This window comes from Nelumbo lutea, chromosome 2, assembly GCF_056320005.1.
Source record: "Nelumbo lutea isolate HS-2025 chromosome 2, American lotus-T2T, whole genome shotgun sequence".
NCBI classification, from domain to species: domain Eukaryota; kingdom Viridiplantae; phylum Streptophyta; class Magnoliopsida; order Proteales; family Nelumbonaceae; genus Nelumbo; species Nelumbo lutea.
In genome coordinates, this window is record NC_142685.1 from 109958343 (window position 1) to 109984849 (window position 26507).

Here is a 26507-nt window from a genome sequence, read left to right on the forward strand (position 1 = left end):
CATTTGAACCTAAAATTCAATCCACACTAACTGTTCACCTCAAACGGATTCATAAATCAAATAAAGATTACCTAATTCAACTCAATATAGGCTTAACCCATTTAAGACTACCGCATTCTAATATCTAAATTACAACCATGGATACTTCCATTTTACATTTAGACGGTAAATTTTTGGCTTAAAAGTATCAACCAATGTTGTCAGACCCAGACTAGAGTTAACCGGCCAGATGACTCATTCAGATCGCCGGTTCATCCAATCCGCTCTGAGTCTGACAATACACTCAATACTGGTATCAAGGAAGATCACAATGATATAAATAATTTTATTTCACATAACGTTAAGCCCACCATAAGGTCATAAGGATGTATTTGGTTTGAAGGAAAAAATTAGAGAAAGGAAACCTGTAGAAACCAAACACAGCCTAAAGGTAAAAGAAATTCATGCCCTTCGATATATTCCCCTTCTCATCTGTTATCAGCATTGTTATACTTCACAAAGGTTTGCTTGTTGGATGGCCAATAAGATATCTGCTAAAGAATACATTCAATATTTAATATATAAAAAAAAAAAGAAGGCAAATTCCTCTTTGAAGTTTGAACTACACGATTAAGTTCAGAGTTTCAGAGGCCGAACTGAAGCTGATGATCTTGGACTTGACTGAGATAATTGATCCATGCATGGTGTGCCAAAATTATATTACAGAAAAGTTATAGCTATTGTTATGGCACTAAAAAAGTATATGATCTAGAATTCTAGATTAAGTCATCCTGTTTTAATAAGGTCCAAACCAGTCCCAAATTTTGACCTAATACCCTTCATAGACAATATACAAGGCTTATGAGAATCACATTTCTGATCTCCTCTAGCAAATACAAGAGTAAATCTCAACCCTTCTGAATCAACATATTATAAACCTTTTTGCGGCAAATCTATTACAGTGCATGTTGTGTACAACAAAGCAACTGTATTGTGCTATTAAAGAATACCTATACAATTTTATTGAGAACTTTTGTCTCTATAACAACATACAAGTAGAAGGTAACATAAATAATAATATGGGAATTTAAAGGTAGAGGTAATATATATGAACTTCAGCATGTAGCTTACATGAAGATCCTTCTTATATTAGCACTTTATCCAGCCTCCATCAGCAGACCTCTGAAAGATGCGTGGCTTTCTCATAGGAAAGGTGTCTTTCCAGTTTGGATGTTGAATCAAATAGTCAAACACCCTGAATAAAAAGAATTGGGAGATCCAATCAAGTTGCCTATCAAATGGAAGGGAAATTACCAGAAAATGTCTAATTTCAAGGTTTTCCCCACATGCTGCCCTAAAGTTTGAAAATGGCTTTCAGCATCTTTCTTTTTCAATTTCAACTGAACCTAACCACCTTCATGGCTTCACCTATATAAAAAATTCCTAACCACCTTCAATTCAACTCCATACTCTATCATTTAAAAATGAGACTGGGGAGTAATGCCATTGCACACCCCCTACCATACCATGTTCCAGAACTACATCATCATTTTGCAGCTGGGGCCAACGATTAAGAATAAAATATGGTTAAAACGTAGAAACTCCTTGCAAATTGAAAGGCTTGCTAAACAGAACCAGATCCCTAGGATTGAAGACCTTGGATCACCAGAAATCTATATTAGAAAATCAGTAGAATCTTACTTGATCAATGAACACTTTCAGAGACAAGCATGAGAACATGGGTTTGAGTCAGGGAGTTGGCACTTGTAAAAATAAAATATAGCCATTACAAGTCCGATAATTATCCGATAATTATGACATTATTGTGATTGACTATAAAACTGTATAACCAAATACTATACCAAGTTGACAAGCCAAGTCAATGGCATTATGGGGAGTAATGCCATTGCACACTATACCAAGTTGCACTAACCAAACATCCTATACATATTCATAAGGCAAGGAAACCTGCAATCTACTGAATGTTTCGAAAAGAAAGATGTTCAAAGCCATCTTCAAACTTTGAGGCAATATGTGGGAAGAAGCTTTGAAAGCAGGCAGCCCATGAAAATTTTCCCTAAATCAAGGTTCAAAATATCGATACGCCCGATACACCGGTATGGGCATATCGGGCAAATCGATACAGTTTTTCAGGCCTTTTTTTTTCCGCAACCGGTTCAGGGGGCCAGTTTAGGTCTCCTCTACCCCCTGAACCAGTCAGACCTCTGGTACAGCCACTGTAGGGGCGTATCGAAGGGGTCCCAGAACGATACGTATCGGCCAATACGTATCAATACTTTGAACCTTGCCCTAAATGGAAAATGTTCTACAAATCCACACATTGGCAGATAAGTTTCCTAAATCCACCAGTATACAAAGAGAATTTATAAACAAATCAATGTTTACACTTGCAAAACCCAAGATAAAGTGAGACGTGTAAAAAATAAGAAATGAAGCAAGTAATTAGTAATTTTTCAATTCTTGTGGATTTTGCATGTTCACAAAGAAGCTATTAATTATTGATAATAAAGGAATATAGGACAAAAAATCATAGCATGGATAGAGTATTCTATTATTCAAGGTGCAAAAAAAAAATCTTTTCTATTTTTATATTAATGAATAGAATGACAGAACCAGTCACATACCCAACGCCAAATGGTTGGAATAAGATAGTATTACTTGTTAAAACATAAGTTCCTTCTTTCACAAATGCTAATGAAAATTATAAAGATTGTGTGTGCCTGTGCCTATGCATTTACATTATATCATTGGCAACCAAAAAAAGAAAAGATGAGTTCACCACGAAAAAGAGCTGTATAGAGCTCAAGTAGAGCCATAGAGGAGCGCCTACAGTGAGAATGAGTCACGTACAAACTTACAAAGAGCCATCCCAGCATCATTTGAGTTAATAATCAGATTCTATGCACTGGACAAATGAAGAAGCTTCGTCCCCACAAAATCACTCTTCAAGCTTGCCCATCGGATTATGGTCCTCTCCACATTCCCCACCACTAGTTCAATAGGAGAAACCATATTCTCAAAGATCCTATGGATTCTTACAGACAAATACAAGGAAAAGGACACCAAAGACCAAAGAATGCTTCTTTTGCTGAAACATTTCAAAGGCCATCCACAAAACAAACCAGCCACATCCCTTGGTGTTACCCATTGGGTACCAAACAACTTCACAAAGTGAGCCCAAATGTTATAAGAGAATGGGCGGTGTATTAGCAAATGCTCTACACTTTCACCTGCACTCCCTCACAGCTGACAGGAATTCTCCAAAGCTATTCCTCTCAACAGCAGGTGATTTATGGTGATGATCCTATCTTTGATAGCAGTCAAAGCAAAAAAAGACCACCTTAAATGGAACCCCAGCCCTTCAAATCCACTTCTGATGCACCTCGGGAGTCAGGATCCACTGAATCCATCAGAGATCTCTAAAATGTTCACTGTAAAAATACCATCGCTACTACCAAGCTACCACATTCTGTCCTTCCTTTCTGGGTTGAGAACCTGCAGGCTTAGCATTTCTAGTAATGTAAATGGCTCCTCAGCCTCCCAATCAAAGATATTCTTTCTGAAACGACGCTTCCAAGTAATCTAGCCCCTAATAATCTAATAGTAGTCCTGGATAGTTGTGTGTTTATTCTCAGCAATCTCATATATGCTGGAGTAAGAGGTGCATAAAGGATGCACATCCACCAATCTCATAGCAGTCCTGGATAGATGAGGTCTGCCATATTGAAATATGACATTTTGAAAGTTGCCAATTCTACTGTTTGAATTCATCTAAATCCTGTTGAAATTATACTGTTGCGTTCATCTAAATCCTGTTGAGCCAAGATCCACCAAACACCAAGCCAATATTTTAAAACCTGGCAGTCGGATCATTAACCTTGTAGTTCAGTGGAACCCAGAACTTTGTCAGATCATCTCCCAACCCAGTGATACTATCTCCAGGATTAAACCACTAGATCCTAATAGTCCAGTTATGTCTGTTATTGTACTCACTTATAGCAGGGGCACAAGGGTCTTTTCCCTTTTTATTTCTGCCACCCTATATATATTATAATAAAAGCTGGCGCCGCCAGTACTGTTACATTGCCAATCCCTTCTCTTCTCTTCTCCCTTCTCTCTTCTTCTTCTCTTCTCTTCTCTTCCTCTTATTTCTGGCTGGCCACACTGTCAAGATGGTATCAGAGCAGGAATACTGACTGAGAGAACAGATCGAACAAACTTCACTGATCGAACAGATCGAACAGACTTCACTCTTCCAACTTGCTGAATCTGGGCGGAACAGAGATCTGAATCTGGACTGAGGAAAACAGATCTACAACTGATACAGTCCTTCCTTTTTCTCTTCCTTACCCTCCTTGGTCGTGTACCAAGTGAAAAAACCAAATGAATCTGGGCTGCTGAATGCTGTCAGATCTTTATACCTCTGTTTTTTTGGGATCGTGCGATCCTGTTCCTGTGTTAAGGCGACTGTAGGTCAAGGATGACCTGTTATCTCAATTATTTGGCTTGATTATAAGTGTTAAGGATCTCTCCTGCTGATTAATGTTCTTAGACATTCTGGAAGGCTAGTAGGTTGGGACTGTTAAACCGTACGGGTCTGAAATCTGCCGAATATTGCCTTTGTTTGTCCTGAAATTGGTACTGCTTGTACTCAGACTGTTTTCAAAACCAAGTGTGTGGCTGTGGACTGAGTGGAGCATTTTTTTGTGGATTAAGGAGGGGTCCTAAGTCCGGTATTTGGGACTGATTGTCTGTTTTGACCATGTCGTCTGAGAATTCTGCTACTTCAGAGATTTCAGGGAACCACAATGGAGTGAGTAAAAAGCCTTATGTGCTGATTCGGCCAAGCTTCTTGTGAAAGGAAGAGGATAAAGTTGGGGGTTTCAGCAATAGACAGAGGAAAGGGAAGAAAAGGAGAAGAAGGTCGACTAGGATAGTGATACATAACCCTAGCCGCCAGCCCCTCATTCTATTTATAATTAACTTAAATATGGGATATTACAAAGATGCCCCTAGTAGGGCGGCAACTCAACTAAGTACTTACAATTCTTTTAAAAATAAAAGACTATTGGGCCCAAGGCCCAACAACTTCTTAATTTAAAAGAAAACAAACTAAACATAAATCGGCCCAACATAAATCAACCCACTCAACACTCCCCCTCAAATTGGGAATAGATGTCACACATTCCCAACTTGCGTAGATCATGTTCCAGCTTATTCTTCGCAACACCTTTTGTGAGAACATCAGCAAGTTGCAGATCAAAAGAAATGTATGGAAGACAAACTTCTTCAGAAGTTACCCTTTCTCTGATAAAATGTCTATCTACTTCAATGTGCTTAGTTCGGTCATGCTGGATTGGATCATGGGCAATATTGATTGCTGCCTAGTTATCGCAGTATAGCATCATAGGTTCTTCTGCCTGTACACCGATTTCTTCTAACAGAGAACGGATCCAGAGAAGTTCTGAAACTCCATGTGCCATGGCCCTTATATTCCGCTTCTGCACTTGATCTTGCCACAACTGTATGTTTTTTACTCTTCCATGAGATTAGGTTACGCCCAACTAAGGTGCACACTCCTGAAGTTGATCTTCTGTCATCAAGGCATCATGTCCAATCCGCATCTGTATAGGTCTCTAGCTTCATTGTCCATGATCAGTAAACAATGTGCCTCTGCCTGAATGTCCCTTCAAATATGCAAGGATCCTGTCAACTGCCTTCCAGTGCTGATCTCGTGGAGCATGCATGTATTGACTCACTACACTTACTGCATAGGAGATGTCCGGTCTCGTCATACACAAGTATAGTAGCCGACCCACAAGTCTTTGGTATCTCCCAAGGTCCTTCACTGGTTCACCTTCTGATGCATTGATTCTATGGTTCTGATCAATGGGGGTGCTAGTTGCCTTTGTTCCAAGCTTCCCTGTCTCTTGGAGAAGGTCCAAGACATACTTCCTTTGAGAGATAAAAATTCCATGTTTCGATCTTGCAACTTCAATGCCTAAGAAGTATCTTAGTTCTCCAAGATCCTTAATCTCAAATTCCTTATGCAGGTTCCTCTTCAGACTATCAATCTCACTCAGATCATTCCTAGTGACAACAATGTCATCCACATAAACAATTAGGATTGACACCAAAGATCCCCTGCACTTCACAAACAAAGTGTGATCAGATTGAGTAGTGTAGCCAAAAACAATTAGGGCCTTTTTGAATCTGTCAAACCATGCTCTGGGAGATTGCTTCAAGCCATATAGTGACTTCTTCAGCTTGCATACCTTTCCCTTTTCAACATTATCATAAAAACCAGCTGGAAGATCCATAGACACCTCTTCTTGCAGATCCCCATTTAGGAAAGCATTATTTACATCTAGTTGAAACAAAGGCCAAGAGTATGAGGCAGCAAGAGAAAGGAGTATCCGAACATAGGTCATCTTTGCAACTGGCGCAAATGTCTCTAGATAATCAATGCCATAGGTCTGTGTGTACCCTTTTGCAACAAGTCTTGCCTTGTACCTCTCTATACTTCCATCTGCCTTATACTTTACTGTGTAAACCCATCTGCATCCAACTGTCTCCTTGCCTTCTGGTAGGTCAACAATCTCCTATGTCTGATTCTTAATCAAAGCCTCCATCTCTTCCTGCATAGCTATCTTCCACTCAGGTTTGGAGAAAGACTCACTAACACCCTTGGGTATAGACACTGAATCAAGAGAAGAGAGAAAAGCACGGTAGGAAGGAGAAAGTCCACTATAGGATAAGTACTATGAGATACAATGAGCAGTGCACTTTCTCTTCCCTTTTCTAAGAGCAATAGAGAGATCAAGGTTATCTGTAACAGTGTCAGTAGGAACAATGGGAACTGAAATAGTGGGATCAAGAGGAATACTTGAATCCGTATCAGTCGAATCTGGAGTCTCCAAGGGATCGACAAGAGGTGGTGTGAGTTCTACTGTAGTGGAATCAACTGCCTTATGGAGTCTCTGCCATGAGTAGTGCTGTGAAATGGAACGCAAAGGAGGCGGCAAGGTGGGTGACATCGGGTGGTAGTCAAGCATAGGAGTAGACGCGGGAACTGGAACTGGGAGAGGGATAGACTGCTGACTTACTTCCCCAAAACACTCCCCCTAAGAAGGATCCTTTGAGAAGAAGTAGGTAGATTCAAAAAAAGTAAGATCCATAGTAACATACCGGTTCCTAGAGACTGGACCATAGCAGCGGTACCCTTTCTGATTCTCTGCATATCCAAGGAAAACACACTTCTTTGCCTTGGGATCAAGCTTCGAACGGAAAGGGCCAAGAATATGTGCAAAGCAGACACATCCAAACACCCTTAGAGGAATATGAAACATCTCCCCCTGAGGAAAAAGAGGGCACTCTGTTAATCAGATATACTAACGTGAGAGCTGCATCATCCCAAAAACGAACCGGAACTGTGGCTGTGATCATCATGCTTCTTGCCGTCTCAACGATGTGTCTGTTCTTCCTCTCTGCAACACCATTCTGCTGTGGACTATAGGAGCAACTGCTCTGATGGACAACACCATACTCCACCAGATATGAGGCAAGATGTCTCTCAAAATATTCCCTAGCATTGTCAGATCTGAACATCTTTATTCTTGTCCCAAATTGTGTTAGTACCATCTGGTGGAATTGCTTCACCAAGGATGGTACTTCATCGCGTGATTTCATCAGGTAAATCCAGGAATATCAAGAGAAATCATCCACAAACAGGAGAAAATAGTGATAGCCGCCCATAGAGGGAACATGATAAGGGCCCCACACATCTGAATGAATAACATCAAAGGGAGAAGAACATCATTTATTACTAGGTTTAAAAGAGTGTCTACAATGTTTTCCAAGTTCACAACCCTCACACTTCAAACTTGACAGACTCACAGACTTAAACAGTTTTGGAAACAAACAACTCAAAGAAGAAAAGGATAAATGACCCAGACGGTTGTGTCAAAGCATAATCTGACCCACAGATTTTGACTCACTATCTCTAAAAACATGATGGCTTTGGTGAAGAGGGAGAGCATCCAGGAGGTAGATTCCATTCACTTCACGACCACTCCCAATCGTCCTCTTTGAATTCAGATCCTGCAAAATACAGCGTCCAGGAGAAAAAATTACTGAGCAGTTCAGATTCTTAGTCAAACTACTAACAGATAACAAATTAGTGCTCAATGTAGGAACATGGAGGACAGAGGGTAAGCAAATAGAATCATTGATCTTGACAGATCCCTTCCCAGCAATAGGAACATGGGATCCATCAGCTGTGGAGACCCTATCTCTGCCAGAACAGAGCTGATAAGAAGAGAAAATAGTGGAGCAATGGGTCATATGCTCTGAGGCTCCAGAGTCTATAATCCAAGGAGATATCTCCTTACCTGAAGTAGAAACATAGTTTGCAGTGACATGTGAACTACCTGTGTGGGCAAAGGAGGTAGAGTGAGCTCCACCTGTGCTACTTGTACCTTGTTGTCCGCTTACAGCTGAACTGGAACTAGCTATATCCCTCTGATTCAGAAGTAATCCAAACCTCTCAAGCTCGGCCCTTACTGCAGCAGCTGCAACGGACTCCAAAGCAGTTGTAGTAGGGGGGCCGGAGTATCATTGGTAATTGCCATGTGCGCATTTCCTTTCTTATTCTTCAATCTGGTCGGCACAAGATGTGGGTGAAGCTTCCAACAAGTGTCTCTTGTATGCTTAGGATTCTTACAGTAGTCACAGACCAAGTCCCTTTTGTCTTCCATTTTGTTTTCATTGCCATTCTGTTTAGATTTCATAACACTTACCATAGTAGACTGATCAAACCTGAGATTTTTCATCATTACATCCCCCCTGCACTCCTCTCCCGACACAAAGGCATATGCTTGGGAGAGAGTGACATTGTCCCTAGAAAGAAGATGTTGTCGTGCAATGTCATACTCAGGGTTAAGGCTAGCAAGGAATTCGAACACCCTATACTTCTCTAAATGTTTTTGATAGGTAGCTGCATCCTTGGTGGTTTCCCAAGCAAAGGTCTCTAGATGGTCGATCTCCTGCCACAGGGTCTTAAGGACTGAAAAATAGGCTGCAACAAATCTATCTCCCTGCCTTGTGGCAATAATTTGATTTCTCAGTTGATAAGCCCTAGCAACATTCTCCCTTTGTGAATAGGTTTCTGCAACCCCATCCCATATCTTCTTAGCAGTGTTTGCCCATAAAAAAAATTTACTTATATGTGGCAACATATTATTACACAACCATGTCATTACCATATAATTTTCCTGCACCCACCGGGAGTTGCCAATTTCGGGTTTCACCTCTTCACCAGTAATATACCCCAATTTTCCACGAGCCCCAATGGCCATCTTTGCAGATTGGGACCACTCCAAGTAGTTTGTACCATCCAACCTAACTATAGTAATGGTTCCAGCTCCGAAGGGGTCTCCAGCACCTCCTCCCACTGGTCTCATTTCATTCCCGGGCTTATATTCAACTTTGTGTCCCTCCATGTGTCTCAAAAGAGGTACAGAAAACAACCAAAAAATGCAGCAAGAACAAACAGAATACCTTCTGGAACCAACTACACTCCTTTGGTGTCCTGGACTTTCTTCCCACGAAAGATTCCTTTTCGATGGGATGGGAGAAGAGAGAGAAAAAGCAACCGCCCTCTCTAGAAGCCTCCAAACCACATGGAACTTGAATCGCCCCTTACAAAAAACCTAGAAGAACCCTAAAAAATTAGGGCGCTACTACCTAGGTCAAAATTGAAGAGTCCAATAAAATCAGGACTCTTCCCCTTTCTCCAGTTTTTCCTGATTCTGATGAGAAACCCTAGACCAGCTACAGGGCATACAGATCCATCAAGAAAATCCAAAAACTGGGCTTACCTAAGAGCTTCGATCAGCCTCTTAAATCTCCATGCAGTCGGTCGATCTAGGGCTGCAGAAGTGAATCTCTTCAAGAACCTTCAACCTGCTCTGATCCCAAGTAGAAAGCCTTAGGTGCTGATTCGGCCAAGCTTCTTGTGAAAGCAAGAGGAGAAAGTGGGCGGTTTCAGCAATAGACAGAGGAAAGGGAAGAAAAGGAGAAGGTCGACTAGGATAGTGATACATAACCCTAGCCACCAACCCCTCATTCTATTTATTATTAACTTAAATATGGGATATTACAAAAATGCCCCTAGTAGGGCGGCAACTCAACTAAGTACTTACAATTCTTTTAAAAATAAAAGACTAATGGGCCCAAGGCCCAACAACTTCTTAATTTAAAAGAAAACAATCTAAACATAAATCGGCCAACATAAATCAGCCCACTCAACAGAGTGAGTGGAGGAATGGATATGAGTTTCCCCATGGCTGTTATTCCCTTTGATGGTCTAAACTACCTTGAGTGGTCTAGGGGAATAAAACTCTATATCACTGTTAGGGGGAAAATAGGATACATCAATGGGAGAGTGAAGGAACTGAAGTACGGAAGTGTTGAATATGATAGGTGGAACCAAGAGAATAGTATGGTGATGTCTTGGCTCTTGGTTTCCATGCTGCCACAGGTAAGGAAGACTTTTATGTGGGCTGAAACTGCTTATGAGATATGAGAACAAGCGAAGTCCACCTATTTAGAGCAGAGACACTATGCCAAGATATATCAACTGCAAGTTGAATCTTCTACTTGCAAGCAGGGGGAGAGGAGTCTCTCGATGTACCATTCTGATTTGACATCGATATGGAAAGAACTTGATCACTATCAGAATGTGAATTGGAAGTGTGATGAAGATGCAAAGGCGTACAAGTCACTTGTATCTCAACAACGGGTCTTTGCCTTTCTCCTAGGGCTGAATCCTTCATATGAGTCCATCAGGGTGCAGATCTTGGGTAGTAATGACTTGCCATCAGTTCAGGAGGTGTATGCCTTAGTGCAGTCAGAAGAGAGTAGAAGAAGTGTGATGAATTGTGTAGAAGGGGAGTCAGTTGCCCTAGCTGTCCGGGGAAATCCAGATACAAATGTCGGAGGTCTTTTTAAAAAAGGTGGCTCAGAAAAAAACAGATGATAAGAGTAAACTTTGGTGCACTCATTGCCAGAAGACACGACACATGAGAGATACATGATGGGATCTCCATGGAAAACCTAAATGGGCATAGGATTTGGGTAAGAAGTCAACACCTAATCAGGGCAAGAAACCAAGCCAACAGAATTAGAAGAAGTATAACTCAACTAATATGGCGTCGACAGAGACTAGTCCTTTGGTAACTCAGGAGAGGCATCCCAGTTCTGACCCTAAGGAAGAAATTATCAACTCATTTCGTGAACATTTGGAATTGTATGGTAGGACTCTTCGCCAGATAGATTCTGGTCCTACTCCCTCTACCTCTTTTGCGTCTACATCAGGTAATGCTGCCACTGCCTTCCATGTGTCATCTCATACCACTGATTCTCCTTGGGTTATTGACTCCGGAGCCTCAAACCACATGACCGATAAATCAAATTTATTTCAGACATATAACCTTCTCTCTGGGAGAGATAAGGTGAGACTAGCTGATGGTTCTTTTTCTACCATAGCTGGCTGAGGTACCATACCTCTCCCACTTGGCCTTACCCTTCCTAATGTACTGCATGTTCCGAAATTACCTATAAATTTGTTGTCCATTAGTAGTATAACTCACTCCTTGATCTGTTCAGTCACTTTTTTTCCGTCTTCATGTGTGTTTCAAGATTGGGCCTCGGGGAAGACGATTGGTAGAGGAAGCATGGTGGATGGTCTCTACGTGTTGGAGAATAAAGCTGGCCTTGTGGCTACAAAGTCCATGAGTTTGTCAAGTGAGAGTCAAGCCTATTTATGGCATAGTCGTCTAGGTCATCTTTCTTTCGAGTCATTAAAAGTTATGTTTCCAAAGTTGTTTGAGTCCTTGTCAGTGAGTCAGTTACAGTGTCAGACATGTCAATTGAGTAAACATTGTAGAAGTTCTTTACCTTTGCGAAATAAAAGATCTGAATTTCCATTTCATATTGTTTATTCTGATGTTTGGGGCCCTGTTACTCTACCCACTGAGGTTGGATATAAGTACTTCATTACCTTGATTGATGATTATTCTATATACACCTGGGTTTAACCTATGCAATCTCGAGATGAAGTGCCAAAAATTTTGAAAGACTTTCAACGCATGGTGTTCACTCAGTTCCAAACGGAAATCCATATCTTCTAGTCGGACAATGCGAAGGAATACTTCCATAGTGATCTCACGGAGTTTTTTGCTTCGAGTGGGTCACTTCAGCAAAGCTCTTGTGCCAGGATACCCCAACAAAATGGTGTTGCTGAACAAAAGAACCGTCATCTTCTCGAAGTAGCTCGTGGCTTATTAATTCATATGAATGTGCCAAAACGTTTTTGGATGAATGCAGTCTTGTGTGCTACATACATCATCAACTGCATGCCCTCTCGGTTACTAGAGTATAAGGCCCCACATCAGCTTTTGTTTCCTACAACTCCGTTCTCTTCTCCCTTCTCTCTTCTTCTTCTCTTCTCTTCTCTTCCTCTTATTTCTGGCCGGCCACACTGTCAAGACATGCCTAATATAAGCATGATTGTTGTGATGTTTTCTAACCTCGTTTTTTCTTCCTACACAATCATTAGTGGTTACTTAGCGGTCAAATTTTACCTATGTTGAGGAAGTTTCCAAGTTCAAAATATTGCCTTTACATTTCTTCCCACCCAACCTACATACAAATATATTTTCATCATCTAAGCCTTGTCCCAATTACTAGGGATCAGCAACATGAATCCTATTCCACCATCCTGTTTAGTGCCATCATAGTTTTCAATGCACCAAGGTGAGGCTAGGCGACAGGAGGGCGCCTTGTCGCCTAGTCGCCTAGGTGTCGCCTAGGCGATGGATATTTTTAAGTGAAAAATACATATCCTAGGTAGTTCCCTAGGTTCCATAACCATCTTTCCTTAATAACTATCCATAATTTTCATAAGAAAATTATAAACTTCATGTTTATGTCTAGAAAATCAACATATTTATGAGAAGAAAAAGAAGAAAGAAAAGAAAATTAAAAAAAAACGGAGACTAAACCCCTATTTTTGTTATAGGAAAAGAAGAAAAGAAAAGAAAAGATGTGGAGGAAGAAATGTGTTGATTAGACGAAACTTTAAGTTTTTACCTTACTTATTGGTTCAAATTCTAAAGTCTTTGAGGGTTCAATACAGCAGTTAGCAATGTTTGTGTTGATTAAACCCTAACAAATAAGAAAATAATAAAAAAATAGTTTATAAACACAAAAATGAATATTTATGTTTAATAATGTCTATTTTATAATTATAATCTCAAAAAAGTAACAATATAAAAGTATTTTATAAGACAGTATACAAAACTGCTAGTCAACTGGGCGAGGCGAGCCGCCAAGGGCACCCTGTCGCCTAGGCATCGCCTTGACAACTATGAGTGCCATATCCATTGTTAAATATGGGCCCTTAAATCATTCCCCCCTACTTCAAGCCATGTCCTTTTTGGTCTGCCTGTATCTCTTCTAGGCCCTTCAATTTGTAATATATCACTTCTTTCTGGTGCTATAGATGGTCTTTAGTCTTCCCTGCATGCCAATCAACTTAGTCTACTTTCCCTCATTTTATCACTATTGGAACTACTCCTAAGTTCCTTCACTTAAGTTCATCTCTGATCCTGTCCTGAGAGATGCTTTCTACTTGCTGTTATCACACAGCTCAAACCTTCCAGGTTCCTAAAGGACCTAACCACAAAATATTGGAAGATGGAACATGTTTCTTTGATGGTTCATACCTTCTTTCGTTATCAACAAAATCTGGGCCCTCAGCATAAGGTGAGGTGGAACATTTGAGGAGAATTTCGGGATCAGAGAGTTGCTGTAGTATAAAGGCATGTCTTCTCCAGTAAGGTACCCTATACAAGTGGAAGTAAGAGAACAAAGGATCAAAAAGGTTGAGAACATGAAGAATTCACCAAACATAAAAGAAGGATGAAGAAACATAATGCAAGATTAAGATTGAGTAATGACGATGGAGTATATTGTTAAACCTAAGAAGTTTCTTTGGATGATTTACATTGTAGAATTAAAGGTCTAAAACAACAATTTTACCAAGAGCAAGGAGCAATTTGAAATCGGTCAATATGAGTATCATAAGTCTCTAGTAATTTCCCATTCCAACTAGGATCGCCACAGGACACAGTCACTCGTATTCTCCGGACAATTTCATCTGGACATCTTGAGCTTCTATCAAAAGTAGCTGGCTTAACTGATCCAGTGGAAGTTTCTACCTGAGAAGTGAAAAGAAACTAAGATACACATTAACATTCTCATTAATGTTTCTTCAAAACAGGATAATGTTATGATTTAAAACTAGCACTTATATTTACAAGGATAGATCTGCAGAATGTAAACCCTGAAAAACATAAATGCTCAAATGATTGCATTAAGATGCCTGTTCTTTCAACAATTGTTTCGTTCTAACAGATCAGAAAAAAATAGTTGTCTTCATTTTAAATTATACATGTTAAACCTTCTCAGTTTGTGTGCCAAACAATAATTACCAATAGGAAGATGATATCTTTGCAAAAAACAGGGATGTTCTAGAGTGGAGGTAGGAAAAGCCATTTGATTGTTGTCTTATCTGCATCTTGGAAGCAGAAGATCTCAATCTGCATATCTAAGTGAAGAGCTGAGGCTCTAACTTTTGAAATGGCACATACCTATTGAGTAATCATTTCCAGATTTCTCCTTGTTCCAACTTGATTAAGGAAAAATTCCATTCCATTGTTTTCACAGCTTGGGTAAATTTCTTGTAATGAAGAATAACTTATGGAGACTAACTAATTAAAGTTTACTCATTGATCATTTAGAGCTTCAATTCACATGGATAAAAATTACATTTTCAAGCACAACTTTTCAAGGACAATAACTTCTGCATTCCTGCCACAATAATTTTATCTATCAATCATTTCTGCCTTATGTTCCTTTTTTCTTTCTTTATTCCCTGTTCTTTTTCTTTTTCCTCTTCTTAAAAATACTGTTCTGCCCTTACACTCTGGTTAGTGCCCATAATCCATTCATCTAATTTCTCAAATACTACTTCAGAAGGCTTTACATGTGACTATTAGATGTAGACTTTTTTATCAGTAACAATAAAAAATGTATTGAAAATCATGAATAATATGTACAAGTACAGCAATAAAGATGCTATGTAGACTAGCAAAGCTATCTACACCTGAGATGAACCCCTACTTACTCCCTACCTAGCTAAGGCATCAGCCGTGCTGTTTGCATTCCTATGCACACATTGGAATGTAACCATCATGTTAGCAATCAGGGACATGAAAATAAGAATACTGTGGGAAAGAGGACTGCTAGTTCTTTTGCAGATACACTTGCAAAACAAGGGGTGGGAAGGGAAAGTATATTTTGGGCTTTGCTGTAATTGATATCTGTCCTGGGGAGAGTTAAGAGTGTTTATCTCTCCCCTTGTACTTTATTCTATCTGATTTATAATTTTTTAATGAATTTATCAGTTATTGATAAAAAAAAAAATCATGTTCCCTTAACCCCTATCTGTATATCCATGTTCCTTGAGTGTTTTTCAGCCATCCCACTACTACTTTGAAATCTTCCTCCACTATTATATTTCTATATTTGGGAGTCTTGTCCAACCTCAGTCGTGTAGGACTGCCAACAACTCTACACTTGTTGAGTCTCCAAATCCAATTGGACCTGAATAGTGTAGAGGAGATGAAGGATAATATTGTCTTTATTGCTTACAATAAGTACAAGTGTTTTTTCCTCTTACAATGTGAAACCACATGACCAAATTCCTTGAATTCATAGCATTTTGTATGTGAGAAAAATCTTTCTTGCCCTTGGGTTTGGTTGCAAAGACAGCATCAACATTGAGATCTCTCTTCCCATCAAGTGTAACCTGAGTTGCCAACCTAGTTTCTTCTCTCAAAAGCTAAAGGATGTTAGGCCTCACCACTTCATAGTCAGGCCTCAGATGCACTAGGAAGTACATAATATTCTATCAAAGTGTTTCTTCATAAATGTCACACAACAGGCTGAAGGATCCTCTCCCAAATGTACCAAATCATACTCAGTCCATAGGTTAATAAACTCTGCACAATACTCTTGAATCTCCTTAGTGTGGAAATATATCAATTTCAATCTGATATTTCCTTGAGATATTAGGTAGTTGATAAACTTTCTCATGGTATTGATACATATCATATGTAATCGTATTCCCATGCATGGGAATGGCAACGTCAACCTCAACTGAACCTAAAATCCAAAAGACAATCTTAGCATTGGTCAATTCTCCATTGTTGGAAAGCTTTAAATAGTCCTCTCTAAAGTTTAAAAACATTAAATTTTAAGAGCACTTATAGAAGGAAAGAAGGAAAGAAAAAATATATGCTCTGACTCTGAGAAACCAAATTAACCCAACACTGTAAACAGAATCATCAACAAGATATAAACATCTGGCATACATGCATTATCGTAGTGCCAACAAGAAAGTCTCCACAGGAGAATCTTTTATTAGTAGTCATATTTTCTTTACGGGAAATTGTCTAAAACTCACCTTGAGTTTTCGACATTTCTCTTAAACTTACCACAACATTTCAAAATGCCTACACCATATCACTAACTTGACAATAACATGTTAATATATTACCATTTTAACCTTTATAGAAAAATATACAATATATACAAAATAAATTAACAGTTGTTAATATATTATTTAGACATTAAAAAAGGAAAAAATTCAAAAAAATATTTTCAAATATAAAATACATAAAAACATAGAAATTACAAAAAATATAAAAATATATAGAAATTGCCAACAAAATAAAAAATTATTTTCAAATTATAGAAACTATAGAAATTGAAAAACAAAATCAGGAAATAAAAATTGTAGAAAAAAAAACAAAAATTATAGAAGTTATAAAAAACATTGGAAATTATAACAAAACACTAAAAATGCAAAAAAAAACAAGAAAATTGAAAACTGAAAAGACCATTTTTCCTCTAACTCACCATTCAAGGGTAATTTGGTCATGAAAACTGTTATTTATGCTGACATGGCCACCTCTGTTACGAAGCATTAACGGTGCACTAACGGAAGGTGAGTTTTGGAAAATAAAAACTTACTGACAGGGTGAGTTTTAGACATTTTGAAAACTTGTGGTGAGTTTAAGAGAAGTGTTTTAAACTCATGGTGAGTTTTTGACAATTTCCCTTTCTTTACCCACCAAAAGAGGGAAGAAATAGTAACTTACACTTCTATTTACAAATAGTAATATTGAAGATACTTTTTTTGTACTTAAGATAAATATCATGTTTCCAAGTCTTAATCAAATATGCTTATGAATTCTATACTAAAATCATCTACGGAAATAGGTTCCTTGGGCTCACGGCCTAGCCCACTTCACCAAAGGGCCTCAAAGGGTTCCTTGGGCTCATGGGCTATTACTGTTGATTTATTCCCAGGTATGGACATATAGCAACACCCCTCACACGCCTCTAAAAGAAGCAAGCCTTCCACTGGGATGAACCGGCCGAAGAGGCCTTCCAATTACTTAAGAAGGTCGTCATTAGCTGATAACTTTGTATTTTGATGCCTTAAGGGCATCATTTCAAGGGTATTTTAGACTTTAGACTAGCTAATATGTATCCTTTTTCCGGTTAAATTCAATATTGTGACCTCTGAGGGTCCCTATGCAAATTCTGGGTAAGAATTTGGAAATTTACAAAGTTTTCTGCAGATTTTGGGAAGCTAGTGAGAATTCCAGTTGAGAGAGGGGGTATTTCTATGAAAAACTAAGCAAGGCGGGCGCCTCCTATCTGCTAAACCCAGAAAGGCGCCCCTCCTACTATATTAGCATACTCCCCTCTCCTTAGCAAACCCTAGGGTGCCTCCCCATTCATTCTTTCAACCTCTAACAAACCCTAACTGCTAAATCTTCACCTTTCACTACAACCTCTCTCTAATCTCAACCATCCAAGCCTTAACAGCCCCTCATACCCTTAGATCTCTCCCTAGACAGCATCCTAGCCTTACTCCTCACTCCTTAAACCTCAACCAATCACCTTAGGGCGCCACATCACACCAACCAATCACATTTCTCCAGCTCTAGGTGCCCAAATCTTCTCCCTCCATTCCAGGTGCACAAATCTCAGCCCTACATAATATTGGACGCCCTCTCCTCTTTTTAGCCTTTGGATCTCTATAGAACAATCCTAACCCTCCATTCTCAAACCCTAGGGCGCCCATATTTTTGCATAAACCCAAGAGTTGCCCATCTCTTCCTCTCTAATCCCAGTTATGTCCACCCTTCTCCATAAAAAGGACCCAAGGGGCCCTTGAGAAGGGGTTGGTCAATTCACCCAATTCACAAGGCTAAGGTTTCTTGAGGAGTTCAAGGGTTGTAGAAAGGAAGGATGCCCAGATCTTGTCAGGAGGGGTTCCTGCAAGCAGTCCAGCCAATCTGCAACTACCGCCACTGGATTTAATCAACCATCCCTTTCGTTTTCTTTATTTTCTTTTATGTTATTTTTATTCTGGCAATCTTTTAGATTTAATTTCGGTCCCAAGTAAGACGGAAGGTTGTTCTTGAGAAGTTCAAGGGTAGAGGAAGAGGAGAACGCCCAAGCAAGAGGAGGGGTTCCTGCTTGTAGTTCGCCTAGCCACTATTGTCACCTCTAGATCCGGATCCCAACCAGCTTCCCATAGTTTTAGATTTACATTTTACGTGTGTTTTTATCTTTCGTTCTTTAATTTCCAGTTTTTATTTTATTTCTGCAATTTATTTTAATCAAATTTAATTTTTGTCTTCCTTTCTGCAGATCTGAAATTCGGATAGGTAAGACGGAAGGCCCAGCTCGAGGAGTTCGAGGGTCAAAGGATAGATCCAGAGACTGCTACCTCTGACCGAGTTGTAGATTTTTTTATTTAGTTTTTCTATTTTTGTTATTTTATTTAATTTTCTACAATTTTTACTTTCAGCATTGTTAGAATTTTATTTTAATGGATTCCAGTTCAATTAATTAAATTTTGTGTTTCTGCAATATCAAATCTTGTTATTTTGTCTAGATTGAAATACGTAACAATTTTTCCCTCGCTTCACTGTAGATACGACCCCTTTCTCACCACTAACTGCGTTTTGTAGTTATTTTGAGAATCGGAAAAACTTATAAATATTGAAATTGGTGTTCCGAAGTGGTTAACGACACGCTTTCGGACACCAAGTTTTTGGCACTGTTGTCGGGGAAGCAACGGAGAAAAAATTTTTATTTGCTTTGTTCGGATTGATTTCATTATTTTTTTTATTATTTTCGTTTGATTACTTGATCTGTAATCTCATTTTAATCCTTGTTTCTCTTTGATTTTGCAGGACGTAATAGCAAAAGGTGGGGTACCGAAGCGTTTCCGAACTACTGAAGAAAAGAGAAAAGAAGAGAAATTGGGATTGTGATTCAGGTGTAGTCGTCCCAATTTAATCTTTTTTTTTGTTTTTATTTTTTAATTCTTTTTGGTAAAGTAGTGTTTTCGAATTCTTAGTTAATTAGTTTTATTTCTTGATAGATCGAATTTTTTTTTAGGATTATTTTTTTCTTTTGTTTCGTCTTTAGATCTAATTAGTTATTTAATTGAGTAATTAATTGTTAATTAGAAATTATTCAAATTTTCGAATTTGAGTTTAAATTTCAAAATTTGAATTTGAATTTGAATTTAAATTTCAAATTTCGAATAAAAGAAAAATAAAAAAAAATATATTTTAAAACCTTTTTTTGCATTCGCATTCCAACATTTAATGTGTTAGGGTTTTTCATTTTTTTTTAATTGCTCTCTTTGCTGAATTAATTTGTTTTATTATTTTATTGCTGAATTGCATATTAGAGATACTGTTCATGCATTGTAATTCGTTGCATTTATTTTGTTTATTGTGTTTTTCCATTAATCCATTTAAGTGCAATCTAATTTAAATAAAATAAGGTGGGGATTCATCGCCCTTCCTTGGCCCAAAAACCACCACCCTTTCACGTGCGGTTCACCCTAAACCTTAATTTAAAATTTGGATAGCAAGATCCTTTAGGGGGCCCCACACATTTGGTTCAAAAGTGTGCTGAATTTAGGGAAGCTTACGATTACTTTCCATAACCGGCGGTTGGTGTCTAAGGAAAGAGGTTAACCGGCTAAGCTAGCGGATTTTGTGGTTACTTAATTAGGTCCTTGCGAGAACAAGGGGAGCCTCCCACATCCCCACCTTTTACCTGGTTAACCAAAGGAAGTGGCGTAATTCCAAGTGAACCTAAGAGGATTCACATTGGTTGAACCACTAGTTTAGGAAACCTTAGTTCAGCCCGTAGGTCGTGTGCTTGAATTGCTTGCATTAGAAAAAAAAAGGTTAAAACAAAATAAAATAAAATGAATTCAATGGCTGGAGTTTAGGGAATGAGAAACTACTTTCAACCTAAGCCACGAATAGATTGGAACAATGTGTCTCAACAACTGGATAAGATTAATGGGATGGCCCAAAGACTTGACCAAGTCCTTGCATTTCGTCAACAAGTTAGCCCATTCCCAACCTTGTCATCCTGCCCAACATGTTCCATTTGTGCAAGCCTGACCCATCATGTTAGCTAGTGCCCTGCGGTGGGCCCAACCAGTCATTCCAGAGCAAGTACATGCAGTTAACGGATTTTTCCAACCCAATGCTAACCCATCCTTTAGTCCATATAACCCTGGGTGGAAAAACCAGCCCAATTTCTCTTATTGGGCCCAAGCCCAAGAAACCACACTGCTAGATGAGCACTCTCAATGGCCAGAAGCCCAGACTCATTGTGAGTATAATGATTACCCTGGAACTCAACCAGCCCAGCCATGTCAAACCTCCCCCCAGCCTTATCAAACTGATTCTCTTGATGATATGTTTCTGCAACTCCAACAACTAATCTTAACTCAACAACAGTCAATCCTAAGATTAGAGAGTCAAGTAATTCAGCTCATGGAAGCTAACCCGCAGCGGGAGAACGATTCAATGCTTAGTCAGTCGGTTGTCGACCCTAAAAACGAATCCCTAGGTCTTCCCAAATACCAAGATCTTACAACCTCTAATATCCCATACTTAGAAAATGCTGAAGAAATCTCAGTTCTTCAAAGGGAAGGAAAGTTTGAAGACCTGTGTGAGTCCCGGAGTCCATTTGCGTACCTAGAATAGAATAGGAATTGTTGTACGATAGATGTAAAGAGAAACCCCGAAGAAACCAATCTGGTCACAATAGATGACCCGACGGAAGAAGCTAATGCCTTAATAAAGTCTCCTCACCCATTTCAATCTTGGCCTATTGCTAAGCCTCTACCAGAACTAAAGAGTGAACCACCTGTGCCTTTTCTTGAATCTCCCCTACAACTGGAACTAAAGCCCTTACCGAACTCCCTTAAGTATGTGTTTTTAGGACCCGACCAAACACTGTCGGTGATCATAGCCGCGGACTTAACCCCTAGATAGGAAGAGAAACTGATCAAGGTATTAAAGGAGTATAGGGGTGCCATTGGTTGGTCAGTAGCTGATCTGAAGGGAATTAGTCCGTCCATTTGTATGCACCATATTTACACAGAGGAGGCTGCCAAACCAAGTAGGGAAATGCAAAGGTTGAACCCAAATATGAGAGGTGGTCAAGCAAGAAGTAGTTAAGTGGTTAGATGCGGGTATTATCTACCCGATTTCAGATAGCAGTTGGGTAAGTCCTACGCAAGTGGTGCTTAAGAAAGTTGGACTCACCGTGGTTACTAATGATCAAGGTGAAGTAATCCCTACCCGACTTACCACGGGATGGCGAGTGTGCATCGACTTTAGGAAACTCAACGCAGTCACGAAAAAAGACCACTTCGTTTTGCCCTTCATTGACCAAGTTCTGGAAAAACTTGTCAGGCAAAAATTTTTCTTCTTAGACGGGTATTTTGGGTATAACCAAATAGCCATTTACCTCGAAGACCAAGAGAAAACTACTTTTACCTACCCTTATGGAACATTCGCCTTCTGACGAATGTTGTTTAGGTTATGTAATGCACCAGCAACCTTTCAGAGGTGTATGATGGCAATTTTTTCGGAAATGGTGAGTGATTTCCTGGAAATATTTATGGATAATTTCTCTGTCTTTGGGGATTCCTTCGAAACATGTCTCGAACACTTACGAAAAGTTCTTCAACGATGTATCGAGACAAACTTGATCCTCAGTTGAGAGAAGAGCCATTTTATGGTCAAAGAATGCATTGTTTTAGGTCACATAGTTTCCGAACGAGGTATTGAGGTGGATAAAGCAAAACTTGACCTAACCTCTAAACTTCCACCTCCTGCTTCTGTCAAGCACATCCGTTTTTTTCTTAGACATGCCAGCTTCTACCAACGATTTATTAAGGACTTCTTAGATCTCCGGGCCATTGTGCAACCTTCTAGCAAAAGATGTCCCATTCAGTTTTGATGAAACATGTCTTAAGGCTTTCGAGTACCTGAAAGAGGCATTGACCAAGGCTCCAATTCTGCAACCTCCCGACTGGTCTTTGCCCTTTGAAATCATGTGTGATGCCTCCGACTATGCCATCAGAGCTATTCTAGGACAAAGGGTGAATAAACGTCTTGTGGTAATCTATTATGCAAGTCGTACCCTCTCAAAAGCCCAATTGAATTTTCCCACCACAGAGAAAGAACTATTAGTTGTTGTATTTGCTTTGGAAAAATTCCGCCCTTAGCTTTTAGGCAGTAAGATTGTTGTATACTCTAACCACTTGGCCCTAAGACATTTGCTGTCAAAGAAAGAGGCCAAACCCAGGCTTATCAAATGGATCCTTCTATTGCAAGAATTTGACCTTGAGATTCGGGACAAAAAGGGGTATGAAAATGTGGTAGTTGACCATCTGTCCCGAATTCAAATTGAGAAGAGCGAGCCCATCCATGGCTATTCCTTCCCAGATGAGCACCTCTTAGTTGTTTCTCATAATGCTTCCCCGTGGTATGCTCATATTGTCAATTACTTAGCAGTAGGAAAATTCCCGAGGGGTGGTCTAAGAATGAGAAGGACAGATTCTTTTCTCAACTCAAATACTACTTCTGGGAAGATATCGAGCTATTTCGCATTTGTTCGGATCAAGTGATCCGGCGTTGTGTCCCCGAGTCTGAACACCAAAGCATCCTCAACTTTTGTCACACTCTCGCTTGTGGGGGGCACTTTTCGGAAAACTGCGACCAAGGTTCTGTAGAGTGGTTTTTACTGGCCGAGTATTTAAGGATGCCCATGTCTTTAGCCAAAATTGCCTAAGATGCAAATCTGTCGGGAATATGTCCTATAGAGACATGATGCCACTTAACCCTATTCTAGTTGTAGAAATCTTTGATGGTTGGGGTATTGATTTCATGGGACCATTCCCGCCATCATCTGGTCACGAATACATCTTGGTGGTCGTTGATTATGTATCAAAATGGATCGAGGTTGTGGCAACTCGAACCAATGATCACAAAGTCGTCATGAAATTTGTTCAAAAGAATATTTTCTCTAGGTTTGGGTGTCCGCAGGCAATCATCAGTGATGGAGGATCGCACTTTATTAATGCACAATTTCGTGCTTTGCTCCGTAAATACGGAACCACCCATAAGATAGCAACCCCCTACCATCCCCAAACAAATGGTCAAGTGGAAGTGTCCAATAGAGAAATTAAAAGTATTCTGCAAAAGTCCATTAGGCCCGACCGAAAAGATTGGTCCAACAGACTGGGCAACGCACTTTGGGTTTATCAGACTGCCTACAAAACTCCCATTGGAATGTTTCCTTATAGGCTGGTTTTTGGTAAAGCATGTCGCCTTCCCGTTGAATTAGAACATCGGGCTTATTGGGCCATCAGAAAGTTCAATCTAGATTTAGTCCAAGCTAGATCCCACCGAGCCCTGCAATTAAGTGAACTAGAGGATTTGCGCAATGAGGCCTATGAAAGGTCGCGCATTTATAAAGCCAAAACAAAAGCCTTCCATGATAAAAACATTTCAAGAAAAACCTTTGAACCGAATCAAAAGGTCTGGCTTTTTAGTTCTAGGCTACGTTTGTTCCCTGGTAAATTAAGGTCTAGGTGGGACGAGCCATTTATTGTGGAAAAAGTGTTTCCGTATGGTGCAGTTAAAATTGTTGATCCAAAGAATGAAAGCACATTCAAAGTCAATGGTCAAAGACTTAAACCATATGTGGAAGGAGTCTCTGAGAGCGGAAAGATTGAGAATATAGGCTTAAGTGATCCAGAGAGAATGGCGTTTGGCTGCAGACGTTAAACTTAGCGCTGGTTGGGAGGCAACCCAACGTAATTTTCAGTTGTTTTTGCTTTTAGGACTAGAGTTTTTGTTTCTTTTCTTGATTCGAGACCAGTTGATAGACCTTGAACCCCTTGGGAAAACCCTCTTGATTGTTCCCTTTGGCCCAAGTCCCTTTGCAACATTCTAGTCATGCCATAAGGGACAATGGCACTTAAGTTAGGGGGTGAGGAAAGAGAGATAAAAATTGGAAAAAAAAAAATAATAATAATAATAAGAGCTAAGACTTTAGAAATGCAGAACTAAAAATTTTACTAAGAAATTTAAGTTTTTCTATTAAAAGAGATTCCAAAACAGAAAAAGTTGAAGAAACTGATAGAAGAATATTGAATTTTGTAGAAATTGGTAGCAAGTGATAGGAGTCAAAATTGGTCTTATTTGAATATTGTCGAAACCGTTTAGAAATTGGAAAATACTCCCAAGTTTTCCCCTGACAGGATAAGAAGAGAAAGATTGAGAAATTAGACAAAAATTCTTCAAGTCATTAGAGACAATGGACTACCATGAACAGTGTTTCCTAAAAAAAAAGAATAAAAGGTCAATGGACACCCTGGACTTAGTAACTGGGTCTCTTCACCTAAGTCAAGTGTCGAGATTCGCGACAAAAAAGGGAATGCCAAAGACAATCACCTAACACTTAGTAACCGGGTTTTTTCACCTAAGGCAAGTGTCGAGATTTGCATCAATCAGTGGAAGGTAGCAATAAAAATAAGTATGCGTCTAAAAGTTCAAGGGTAGAAATCCACTGTCAGAAATGGTAAGAAGAATACCTATCCAATTTTGAAATCAATCTCAGATTTTCTTGACAAACTACAAATGGAAGAGTATACAAGATTTTTAAGCTAAGTTTCTGAAATATTCAAAGCAATACAGTTTTATCCCTTAAACCCAATACTGATCTATACAAAGTTTGAGAATTCTAGAATCAGGATACTTGGCTAATTTTGTCAAAGATGATCTTGCTATGGGAATGACTTTTTTTATACTCAGTAGGATTTTAAGGTTGCATTGCTAAGGGACTAGCAATGATCAAGTTGGGGGTGTGATAACTCTATATTTTGATGCCTTAAGGGCATCATTTCAGGGGTACTTTAGACCTTATGCTAGCTAATTTGTGCCCTTTTCCGGTTAAATTCAAAAGTGTGACCTCTGAGGGTCCCTGTGCAAATTCTGGGTAAGAACTGGGAAATTTATAGAGTTTTCTGCAGATTTTGGGAAGCTGATGAGAATTCCAGTTAAGAGAGGGGGTGTTTTGTGAAAAACTAAGCACAAGAGGGCGCCTCCTATCTGCTAAACCTAGAAAGGCGCCCCTCCTACTGTATTAGCATACTCCCCTCTCCTTAGCAAATCCCATGGCACCTCCCCACTCATTCTTTCAACCTCTAACAAACCCTAACAGCCCCTAACTACTAAATCTTTACCTTTCACTACAACCTCTCTCTAATCTCAACCATCCAAGCCTTAACAGCCCCTCATACCCTTAGACCTCTCCCTAGACACATCCTCGCCTTACACCTCACTCCTTAAACCTCAACCAATCACCTTAGAGCGCCACATCATACCAACCAATCACATTTCTCCAGCTCTAGGCGCCCAAATCTACTCCCTCCATTTTGGGCCCCTAAATCTCAGTTCTACATAATATTGGGTGCCCTCTCCTTCTCTTTTCAGCCTTAGGATCTCCTTAGAACAATCCTAACCCTCCATTCTCAAACCCTAGGGTGCCCATATTTTTGCATAAACCCAAGAGTTGCCCATCTCTTCCTCTCTAATCCCAGTTATGTCCACCATTCTCTATAAAAAAGACCCAAGGGGCCCTTGAGAAGGGGTTGACCCAATTCACAAGGTTAAGGTTTCTTGAGGAGTTCAAATGTTGTAGAAAGGAAGAACACCCTGATCTTGTCAGGAGGGGTTCCTACAAGTAGTCCAACCAATCTGCAACTACCGCCACTGGATTTGATCAACCATCCCTTTCGTTTTCTTTATTTTCTTTCATGTTATTTTTATTCTGGCAATCTTTTAGATTTAATTTCGGTCACAAGTAAGATGGAAGGCTATTCTTGAAAAGTTCAAGGGTAGAGGAAGAGGAGAACACCCAGGCAAGAGGAGGGGTTCCTGCTTGCAGTTCACCTAGCCACTACT

General features: G+C 39.5%; 1 protein-coding gene across 4 annotated transcripts in view; it reads right to left on the reverse strand.

The window, feature by feature from the left end:
* Nucleotides 1-881: 881 nt before the first annotated feature.
* The window catches only part of LOC148872718 (protein N-terminal asparagine amidohydrolase family protein), a 44326-nt gene continuing 18700 nt past the window's right edge, over nucleotides 882-26507 (reverse strand). For all 4 annotated transcript variants that reach the window (XM_088971794.1, XM_088971797.1, XM_088971796.1 and 1 more), the window contains 3 exons: nucleotides 14104-14282; nucleotides 13788-13907; nucleotides 882-1234 (listed from right to left, as the gene is read on the reverse strand). In XM_088971794.1, coding sequence (XP_088827920.1) covers nucleotides 1129-1234; nucleotides 13788-13907; nucleotides 14104-14282 — 405 coding nt within the window. In that variant the 3' untranslated portion in view covers nucleotides 882-1128. The remainder of the gene's footprint in view (nucleotides 1235-13787; nucleotides 13908-14103; nucleotides 14283-26507) is intronic.